At 43.5% G+C, this 11,682-nt stretch overlaps 1 protein-coding gene across 1 annotated transcript; it reads left to right on the top strand.

Annotated features, from left to right (window-relative positions):
- Positions 1–2,367: 2,367 nt before the first annotated feature.
- Positions 2,368–11,026, top strand: LOC124232654 (olfactory receptor 2AE1-like). The gene is made up of 2 exons (XM_046649598.1): positions 2,368–2,455; positions 10,050–11,026. Exons 1-2 carry the CDS (start codon positions 2,368–2,370, stop codon positions 11,024–11,026), a joined length of 1,065 nt encoding a protein of 354 aa, XP_046505554.1.
- Positions 11,027–11,682: the final 656 nt, after the last annotated feature.

Raw genomic sequence — 11,682 nt, 5'->3', positions numbered from 1 at the left:
ATGATTCCATATATGTGTATATTCCCAAATCCTACCGCCATGAGTCAAGTTTGAATCCATCGCCTTGTTACTGAGCAAGGGCTTGCTGCCTGATGCGCATAGAAGCCAGGACTATGGCCTTGGCTTTTGAGAAAAGAAGATCTTCATTGCAAGGTCGTCTCACAAGGTAACATGGGGCAAATCTCTCCAATCTGTCTTCCCAATGCAGGTTTGGGGTCACATTTCAGCACTGGTGGACTAGTAAGCTGCTGCTGGGACCACGTGGGCTGCCGGGCTGGCCTTGACTCGGTAATCAAGCTACTTGGGCTGCTGGAAGCCAGATTGTCCTTAGTGAAGGGCTGCTTGCTTCCGGTGTCAGTGTTTCTGAGGATTCTTGTCTCTGGGGACCTCCTGGGGCCATGGGTTCCTGCCTGGCGTGTGCACAGTGCTGTCTGTGCAATTGAGCACCAGGACTGATTAATCAACAACCTGTTTTAATGGAGAAAAACTAGTTTAAGAGGGTCAGTGTTTTCTGTGCTGTTGCGACCTCATATAGTTACAAAATTTTTCTTCTTGTCTTGAGAATTTTTAACATTGACTCTCTTAGCAACTTTCCAGTAGACAATATAGTACTGCTAACTCTAGTCACCATGATGCACGTTAAGTCCTCAGGACTTCTTCATTTTAGACCAGGGAATTTGTACCTTTTGACCCCCTTGCTCCCTTTGCCCACCCACTACCCCTTCCCCCTGGCAGCTGACAACCTGTTCTCTGCATCTATAGCTCAGACACGTGGGTTGCTTCTGTGTCTGGGCTCCTGTGAATCATGCTGCAGTGAACATGGGGGGCAGATGTCTGTCTGCAGGAATGTTTCTGTTTCCATTGTGTAAATACCCAGAAGTGGAATTACTGGATCATATGGTGGTTCTATTTTTAATCTTTAGAGGAACTTCCATACTGTTTTCCATGGTGGCTGCACCAACTTGTAGTTCTGTAGATTGGTGGTGGTTTTGGGTTTTTTTACTGATCTTGTATCCTGCCATCTTGCAGAAGTCGTTTATTCGTTCCAATACTTTTTCTGTGTTTTCTCTGATTTCCTATATACATGGTCATGTCATTTGCAAATAGAGAGAGTTTTACTTCACTCCGTCCAGTCTGGATGCCTTTTATTTCATTTTCTTGCCTATCTGACATGGCTAAAACCTCCCGTAAATGTAAAATAGAATTGATGGGAGTGGCCCTTGCTCAGCTTGTCCTGACGTCAGGGACGAGGCTTCCAGTCTCTCCCCATGAAGTACGATGTCTGTGAGCTCTGTCTTGTTCACAGATGCCCTTTCCCAGGCTCAGGGAGCTGCCTTGTGTTTCTAGTGTCCTGAGTGTTTTGATCACAAAGGGCGTTGGATTTTGTCCAATGGCTTTTCTGCATTTAGTGGGAATCAGCTTTCCCAGCAGCTTTCAAACCATGAAATCATCTTCCCTTCCCTCTCCCTCCATCTCTCTCCCTCACACAAACACACAGACCTCTCTGGAAGCAAATCAGAATCCACGCAGCAAATCCTTGCTAAAAGCTGTCGAAGGAGTCATCTAGACCTCTTGCTCCTGGTTATCCTTGCCTGGCTGCTGCGTAGCTGGGGGCGGCCCCCACTCCACACAAGTGATGGCAGAAATTCACATGCTCCTGATGATTTGCGAGGGTGCTGACTCCCTCTGGCATGCACACACCATCATTTTTCTTCTCTTGACTGACTGTAGAGTGGAAGCATTTAGCACGAAAGGAGAGGACTGTGCAGGAAGGAGTATGTATCAAGTGTGAGTGCTAAAGGGTCACAACAGATGGGCAAAAGCTTGACTTCCCCAAGAAGGGTGTTAAAGGAAATGTGACATATTCTCGACAGCCCTTTCTGGCATGGAAGTCCGCGTTCTGCAAATACTACTTTGGGTTTATTTCCTGAGGCCTCATATATTGCTTTTGTCTTGCAGGAGTTTGGTTGCTGACCATGTTGTCGAATGGCCCTCAGGAGGGTGAGCTTTCTGTTCCTCAGTTTGGCCTGTTGCAGGTAAGGGGCCTTGGGGTCCTTTGTGTGTCTTCAGCTAGGAAAGGGTCACCTGGGCTTTCCCCAGAATTCCCTGGCGGTGCTGGGAGCGCCCGACATGCAGTACAAGGTCTGGATTGGACAAACGCTTCATCTGCAAACTTCCTATGGCGCTGAGTTTCTAAAGCCCTCGAATGACATGGATTCTGAAATGGAAAAGTGAAGGACAAAGGGACTTCAGCAATGTGGTTGCCAGGCTTCTCCCGAAAACAAGCAACAGGATACACACCCACGTGCATGTGTGTATACGTATGTGGAGAGAGAGACTGACTTTAATATACTGGCCTGTGTGAGCATGTGGGCTGGCGAGTCTACAGTCTGCAGGCCAGGCTTACAGACTAGAAGCTGTGGCAAGTTGGGTCTTGCTGAAGGTGCATATGAAGGTGAGGCTGACCCCCTGACCAGGTGATTGTAAGGCTCAGCTGTGTGTTGCTGCTGCGGTCACTTTACTCACTTTATTGGGTGAAGTGAGCCCCAACACAGCTGGCTGAAAGGTCTAATAGCACATACCTGCTGTTGTTTTGCTATAAAGTGAGTCAGGCCCCAGTGTGGCTGGTTGCTAGTGTCACGGCCTCACATTTTCTTTGGGCCTTTGGTCTGCGGGGCTGTTGTTAGCTCTCTCAGGAGCTCAACCTTGTGACGCCAGACTCAGGGATGGGAGCACACAATCATTTCAGGTGTTGGAAGGTGGGCAGATTCCCTATTTGTTGTATAAGAAGGCCAACAGCACAAGCCTGCTGCACCTGAGAAGTCTCACCACCCCACTGTGGGACCATAAACCCCATCAACACAGGCCCACCCTGTGTACATGCCCTGCTCTGCTGAAGCAGACCTGCTTGTCTTGCTGTAGAGGTCCAGAACACACCACCTACACAGCCCCACAGGTTCGCTGTTGGCTCGCTAGTGGGTGGGGTGAGTCCCTAGGGCAGGGCGCCTTCCCTGGATGAGCTGGATTAAATCACTGCTCTAGTGGGCAGGCTAAACCCCTCAGCTAACAGGCCATGGGAAGAAATACAATTGCATCTGCCACTGTCTGTCTCAGAGGCCTGTATTATGTCACAATAATGGCTCCGACCAGTGTTCACTCCCTGGGGTGGTGATCCCAATCACCTTCTGCCTCTCTGAGATGTGCTCAGAGCTTATCCAGTGAGTCTTTTTTTTAACCAAAGGACTATGCACGTTTCTTTCTGGTGATTTTGTTTGGGTTTTAGAATGGGTGAATTTCTGCATGGGCCCCTTGAAAGCAGGCTTTTCTTTCTCTTCTCTTCAATAGGTTTTCTGGGGGGTATTCTCCTTTGGGTTTAATAACCAGCAAAGCCAGGTACTTGTCTTTGGTTGTGCTGAATTTGAAGGCTGCTTATTATGACATCACTCTCCCCCTCAGATCCCCTGCTCCTCCAGGAAAAGCTTCATACCTTAAAATGTCTCTGGCTTGAAGCACCATGGCAAGAATGTGACTCTTTCCTCAGCAGGAAGGTATCTCTGCCTCTTACAACTCAGTCAGTGTTGTTCTTTGTTGTCAGGGTTCGTTTTATACAGTCTCCAGTTGTCACTCAGAGGTAATCATTCCACAGGGGTAAATTTGTTGTGTCCCTCAGAGAAGGTCAGTTCAGAGTCCTATGTTACCACCTTCCCAGCAATCCTCTTGTCATTGATTTTTGACTGTTTTGTTATCACGTGTCTTGGAGAGGGTCCTTTTGTGTTGAGATAATTGAGTGTTCTACTTGCACAATGGATTTGTATATTCAGTTCCTTCCCCAGGTTTGGGAAGTTCTCAGCTACCATTTCTTTAAATAAGCTCTCTACTCCCTTCTCTCTCTCTCCTCCTTCTCTGATATCCATTACCCTTATGTTGTCATTTCTAAAGGAGTCAGATAGTTCTTGTAGAATTTCTACATTTTAAAAAGTGTTAGCTGTCTCTCCTCTTCTACCTGCCCCATTTATAGCTATCTTCAAGCTCACTAATTCTCTCTTCCACATGACATGCTCTTTTTACAATGTTTTCCAATGCATTCTTCATCTCATTCATCGAGTTCTTCACCTCCAGAATTTTTGCTTAGTTCTTCTTGAAAGTTTCGATCTCTTTGGAGATTGAAGTATTCCTTCTGTTCATTGATTTCATACCTGAGGTCATGAAACCATCTTTCTGAGTTTTCTTGAAGTTCACTGAGTTTCTTCATGATAGCTATTTTGAATTTTTTGTCCATTAGATCAGAATCTCCCATGACTTTATGTTTGGTTTTCGGAGGATTGTTTTCTGTAGCAAATACGTTTTTTATTTAGGTACAGTTTTGTTTTGATTCAAACTTTTCAATTGCTTAGAGATTAGAAGCCTTTTTTTGTTTTCAGTAGGTGTCATTATAGTAATTGTTTTTGATTTCTCTTACCTGAGCTGTGTCTGGCTATATTTGTGGATCTGCAAGTTCTATCCTCCAGCTCCTCTATTTTGTGTCACATGGATACTCTCTTTGTTGCTGCCTGCCCTTCTGGGGCCCACTGATGGCTTTATATTGCTTGCATTTCTGTGGTTGCTGGCTTTGCTCTCAGGACACGGAAATGGTCAATGTAAAGCCACATCTGAGATCTACTGAGTGGGAAGCTCCAGCACAGCTGTGGGGATTGGGGTTGGGGAGGTGGTGAGGGAGACTGCTACAAGCAGCACTGTCTCAGCTGTTGCCTGTTACCCTTTGGTCCCAGGAAACACTGCTGCTGGGAAGTGGGAGTGCTGTGCACACCTGGTGCCACCAGGCTCTGATCTGAGGACAGGGGTTTGGGATCATGGGACTCCACCTTTGTAGCTCCTCTGCTTCCTGTAGCCACAGGTGTCACTGCCCCTGCCTCGCTGCAGTCACACGTACACCTCTGCTGCAGACCACTGTGTCCTCTGGGATCAGGGGCGGCTGGCTCATCTGTCATGGCTGGGGATCCAGGATCCTGGGTGCTGCCTCCACTGCTCCCTCATTTAGGCTTTTCTATGTGCTCCAATTCACTTTCTTTGCATGTACTGATGTGTAGATCTTTCCATCACCCTGGTGTTTGGTGCAGTTTAGCTTTTGTTGAGTTTTGAATGTTTTAATCATTGTAGATTGAAGAGCAGAGACTCAAGGATCCTCTCACACCACCATGATGATGATGTCTTCTAATTACTACATATTCTTAACCCCATATGATATACAATGTTTATTTATTAGTTTTACCAGTAAGTTCCATGGGGGGAGAGATCATGGTTGCTTGTTAATCACCATATACCATGCTACCCAATACGACACTGGGGACATAGCAGAAGCTCATCAAATATTTGTCAAATAAATTACTGAATTATATAAATGCCACCATTGTCTTAACCACAGAGATATTATATTCTGGTGAGAAGAAGAGCACCAGGTAAAAGCATTAGAGAGCAGGTTTTGAAGAGAGTGATGATACATTGAACCTACACCAAGAATAAACAAGATAAGATCAGTGAAACAAGACATTTCAGCAACTGAGTTGAGTTAGAGAAACAAGGAATAGCTCAACATATAATGGAGAGAAAGAGCAGTGTATGACAATGAGATGGGAGTAAATATGAAGGAGATGTAGGGACATGCCATTTTCTTCTTTGATATCTGTATCTGAAGTCTTTTGACATGTTATATTAATGTTGAATATGAAATTGGAGTATGACCAAGAGCTAGAGTGGGAAACACTACTGGCAATTGCCTGTCTCTATTCCTTGACTTCTGTTCTATGATATTGCACGTGGCAGAACCCCCAAAAGTGTCCTATGAGCAAAGGAGACTAGATTTTTTGCAGTCTGTCTTCTCAAAAGGGTTGGATAGAAAGGAGCTAGAAAGATCTGTGTTTCAAGATGAAAAACAAGCCAGAGACTCTAGGAATTGTTTCTCTCCATGCTTAATTGGCCCTTGGAGAAGTCATTCCCATGTTACCATCAGAGTGATGCTCCTAGAAATATCTCATGCCCTGACACCTCCCAACGAACTCCAAGACAGCCCTTTGGGAATGCTTATCTCAATGCACACAGGGAGTGTAATTGGCATCTTGAAGTAATGCTCTCCAGAAGAGACTCAGGATGTGTCCTCTGGGTTGAATCCCTGATGCCATGCGTTGAGTGCCCTTGATTTGCCTCAGCTGACATAATAGGGCCTCTATGTTAGAAGGCTGTTTTATTTCTCACAGATGTTTGCTTCTTTTCCCTCATGTTTAGCTCATTCTGGCCAAGTCTCTTCTCATTTTTACTGCTATGATTCCTGCTGAGGAAAGATTCATGCAGTCAAGAAGGGGATTCTACTAAAGAATACCAGTGCTAGAGGCAAATTCTTGTTTTATTTGGTAGGAAAGGAGGTGTAAAGCTAAAAAGAGAGTGCCTTGAGTGATCCAAAATAGCAGAAACTCCAAAACAGATTTTCTTTTGGCTCTGGACCTATTGATGATTAAGCTGGTATTAAATGAACCTTCTGAATCTGGTAACATTAATGGAAATTCTTTTTGCCCAAGCTCTTGTCCTTTTGGATGGAGAGGTACCTGAAATATATATTTAGAGGCAGATGAAGGATATTCATTATTCAAAGGCCCACCTATTACAAGTTCGATAGGTTCAGTTACTTAATCTGTCCTGATGTGTGCTGATGGAGTTCAAAATCTGAGCCCAGATTGCAAGAGCATTACTACGGATGCTATTGTTCCTGATGATGCTCTGTCGCTAGGATAATTAGTGTAGACAACGATGACTGTGTAGGACATGGTGTTCTATGCCATTCTACCAGTAAATGCAGATTACCAGGGTTAGAGAAGGAACACTGATGAGCACCTCAGAAAAGACTTGTTTGGATGATCAGTAGCCAGTGTTTGAGTTAGTGTGGATCTATGCTGCCCTCGCCATTTCACTTTTATACTTGTTCTCTCCACAATTCTCTGCAGCAGAAATTCCAGGTAAGATAATTTTGGGGCTCGAGGTGTTCAGGAAACCTTCACTATAAACTAGGGCAACCTCTGGCATTGTTAGCTTATTCCCTCATCCCTAAAGTCAGAGGGTGATATTGGTCAGTCTGTGAGGAAAGCTGGCTGAGAAAGCAGAGAAAAAAGTCAACTGAGGGTCACAAATCAGAATGGGAAATTATTAGGAAAGTTGTCTAAGGGAGGCAGAGAGACAGGACTCAGATGATGAGAAAACCAATGCTATGGACATTTAAAAGGTGGAAATTAATGAGGAAAGAGATAGAGACGTAGATGAATACTTTAATACAAGGGAAATATATGGATGGCTTGATAGGGTTGGAGTGACCAGGGGGAACATGGGATATTGGGCCCTTCATTCACAAGAAGCTGAGTTTGAAATAACAGTGCGAGGAGACAGCCAAAAAGATGACCCTAGACTGCATTAATTGGAGAGAGATAATATATGTGACCTCTTTCTTACTGGTCAATTTATCCTTTGGAGAAAACATTCAGTTCTGAGTTCTTTGCTCTAAATGGTAAGCAGATAATGTGGAAAGCAAGAAGATCTAGGAGATGTTTAGGAAAAAATACAAAGAGGTATTGGGTGGATATTTTGGAGATTAATTTAGATTATCAATTTTTCAAGTTGGGCTTCACCATGGAGATGAAGCGCTCATTCTGATCAGCATTCCTGTGAGAATGAGATAAAGGGCCAAGTGGGAATGTGATTGACTAAATGTTATAGAATTTGGTTGATTAAATGTTATAATCTTAATTTGATCAGCCTGATCCATAATTTAAAGAGACTCAGGTCTACTGAGGACATATCTCTTGTTTGTTTTCAGGTATATAACAATGGTGGTTTTGTTATTTGTCAACATGGCACCCGTATATATCTCATAAACCATACTTAATCTCCAAATAAAGACCATACCAAGTTCTCCTTCCATATAACATAGTGTGACTACCCCACATACAATCAAAAACTTAACCTTTTCCCAAGAAAAGGATATAAATCACACCAACCCTTTCCACTTAAGAAGATACCAAATCGCTTCCTTGTCTTGGTTGAAATTCATTCTACTTCTATCTGGTTCCTACTCCCCTTTTTATGTCTTATGACTGATATACTTAGATATGAACCTAACTACATTAATATACCATACGTTAGAAAGGGGATATCTGAGGGGGAAAACTCAAACAATTCAGTTAATTATATTTAGAAAATATTCATAAAAAAGAAAGAAGAAATACCTGTTACTACTACAGTTGTTGTTTCTGCAGCTGCTCACATAGTCCTATCTGGTGTATATAACAGTCTTCTTTCACACCATTCCATATTTCCTTTGTCTGCATTTCATCATGTTTCCTTTTCTGGTGGGATGACCCAAGCTTTCATTCCTGAAGGATCTGGGTCATTACCAGTCCTGTGTGAATTGGGTTTGCATAGTTTTCCACTGACTTTCACCACAGGGCATTTGAGTACAGAGGTGCCCCCTAGAAAATCTCCTGCCTTCCAGACATGCTTCTCCTCATCCCCATGGTGTAGTAGAAACTCAGTAACCCCTTGCTAGTCAGGATCAGCCATGCAAGGCAGCGTATAGTAACTTCCTTTGCTTGTTGATTCAGTGATAGGAGGAGTCCATGTTGCTGAGCCCATGTGTAGCCTTCATCCTGGTTTCCGTGGCTACTCTGTTTGTGAGGCCATTATCATGAACGAGAGTGACTGAGCAAGAGTGTAACTGACTTCCACAGAATGGGTTAGCACTTGGATAGGATGTCTCATTCTGTGGACAGCAGGAATGGATATTTCTTCCTTGTTTTTATATGACTATTTCACATGTTTTTGGTTCTATGTGGGATAGTGATATCATGTTAGGTAAAAGGATGACTGTTGTGTTTATTTTGGGATGAAGTGTGGCTTAAGGAGATGTGCATCTGTGCCAGATTGACAGGAGATGGACTCTGGTGGTTTCGTAATGTGTCAACTTGGCTAGGATGGACTACATTTCCCAGAATTCCCATTTTTTGTGTTTCTGGTTAAGGTGGCTCACAGGAGAGACTGTCCCGGAGCTTTAGAGGCAGAAGAGAAGCAGCCATTTTGTAGTGTACAGAGACGGCATCTGATCTGCTGATTCTCCTCATCCGTGCGAAGCAGCAGGTGGGCCTGCAATTGTTCTGCCTTCCCCTGGATCCTCCTTTAGCTCCTCTGACTTCCAGGCCAGGTGTGTGTGTTTAGGCTCCTGAATATGGGCCTCAGCTTCTGCAAGACACTCACACCGCCAATTCCAGTGGCAACAAGAACAGACATGGCTTTCAGTCTGCCCTTTTGGGGTTATATCTCATTCTTGTGGGTTCCAGCAGGCCCTTGATCTACCACACTTTATATCCACTTTATAGCTTCCTGACTGCTTGTGCCATGGACTTGAAGTTCCAGCATCAGACACAAGGGTGACAGCCTTATATAGACTGCTTAAGCAGCTTTCACTATTGCATAATGCAAAATTTCTGTACAGTCCCATTAAATACATACATATGTATATATGTATGTATATACATATGTATGTATAAAACTCTCAGTGGTTCAGCTTCTCTGGATAAACTCTGACATAATAAGTAAGAAAGCATATATGTGTACTTTATATATATATATATATATATATACATATATAATATATATTATACTAAATATAATTTAGTTTAGTAAACATTTAGTCTCTCTCTATAAAGCATATATATATACTTATAAAAAGTATATATGTGTGTGTGTATTTCTTTCTTAATGAGGAGAGGCTCTTGTTTGATTTTTGGCACTTAGAGGTTAGAAATTCCAGAATTTCTAAGTGTCATGTTTGGGAAGAAAGATTTGACATTCTCATTTTAAAGGGCTATTTCAAGAATTTGGGCTATTGAATAACTAGAAATAGAAAAAAAAATGTCTTCAAAAATTGTGTGGTAAATCAAAAGGTCTTATTGTAAGGTATGCTGAGCTCCACTATTTCTGATATCAAAATTCTTCTCCACTTCCTGTTTCCCCAGGGACAGAGAAAGGGGAGATACGGCAGAGGAATCAGACCTCTCCAGTAGACTTCATCCTTGAAGGGCTCTTTGATGACTCCCTCACTCACCTCTTTCTTTTCATCTTGACCATGGTGGTCTTCCTGATTGTGGCGAGTGACAACATCCTCACCATTCTCCTCATATTTGCAGATTCCCAGCTTCATACACCCATGTACTTCCTGCTCAGCCAGCTCTCCCTCATGGATCGGATGCATGTCTCCACAACCATCCTCAAGATGGCTACCAACTACCTATCTGGCAAGAAGTCCATCTCCTTTGTGGACTGTGCCACCCAGCACTTCCTCTATTTGTCTGTGGGTGGTGCTGAGTGTCTTCTCCTAGCTCTGATGTCCTATGACTGCTATGTTGCCATTTGTCATCCACTGCATTACACTGTTCTCATGAACAGAAAGGTTGGACTTATGATGGCTCTTGTGTCATGGTTGGGAGCATCCAGAAATTCCCTAAGTCACACGGTGATCTTGACGCAGTTCCCTTTCTGTGGGCCTCGAAAAATCCACCACTTCGACTGTGAGTTCCCAGCTGTTGTGAAGTTGGTACGTGGAGACATCACTGTCTATGAGACCACAGTGCACATCAGCAGCATCATCCTTCTCCTCCTCCCCATCTTTCTGGTTTCTACATCCTATGCCTTCATCCTCCACAGTGTCATTCAGATTCGTTCAGCTGGGAGTAAGAGAAATGCCTTTGCCACTTGTAGCTCTCACCTCACTGTGGTTTCCCTCTGGTTTGGTGCCTGCATGTTCTCATATATGAGGCCCAGGTCCCAGCGTACCCCATTGCAAGACAAAATTGGTTCTGTGTTCTATAGCATCATTACTCCCACACTGAATCCTTTGATTTATACTCTCTGGAACAAGGATGTAGCTAAAGCTCTGAGGAGAGTGCTGGGGAGAGATGTTATCACTCAAAGACAACAATTACAGTTGTCCTGAGTATAAGAGTAGAATGGCATAAGCTCCTCAAAATGATTGGGTAAACCCTTAAGAGTTTTCAAGGGTCCAGGTCTCTGATCACTACTGCAAAAGTGATGTGGTCAACATGCAATTCCAGTATTCTGACTTGGTCTCAGCCGTCTAGGCACCTTAGAGTACTATCTTAGTCCATTTGGGGCACAATAACAAAAATACCACAGAGTAGCTGGCTTAGACAACAACCATTCATTTCTCACATTTCTGGAGACCGAGAAGTCCATGATCAAGCTTTGAAAGTGCTACACCCTCTTTCATTTCTTTTTGATCTCTTTATATGTAACCCTGCCAAACCATGCTTCCCTGAATTCCCTATCTAAAGCAGCACTCTCCAATCTCTGTCCCCTGCTTCCGCTTTGTTACACTACTTTCATGATGTTCCACAATATTGTTGTATTTTATTTATTGTCTGTTTTATTAGAATGTAAGCTCCCTGAAGGGATGGACTTTACTTTGTGTACTATTGTCTCACCAGAGCCAAGATAAGAGCCTGACACGAAATAAATGCTCAAAAATGATTTGTTGCTTGGATTAATAAATGAAAAGGACCTAGATCGTTTTACTATCCCACGTGACATTCATGACATTTAATTCAGATAAGGGAGGGGCTATGAAAGTGA

This window comes from Equus quagga, unplaced genomic scaffold (genome assembly GCF_021613505.1).
Source record: "Equus quagga isolate Etosha38 unplaced genomic scaffold, UCLA_HA_Equagga_1.0 HiC_scaffold_9715_RagTag, whole genome shotgun sequence".
Classification (NCBI taxonomy): domain Eukaryota; kingdom Metazoa; phylum Chordata; class Mammalia; order Perissodactyla; family Equidae; genus Equus; species Equus quagga.
Note: the sequence above shows the minus strand (reverse complement) of the source record. Positions and strands in the feature narration are given on the sequence as shown.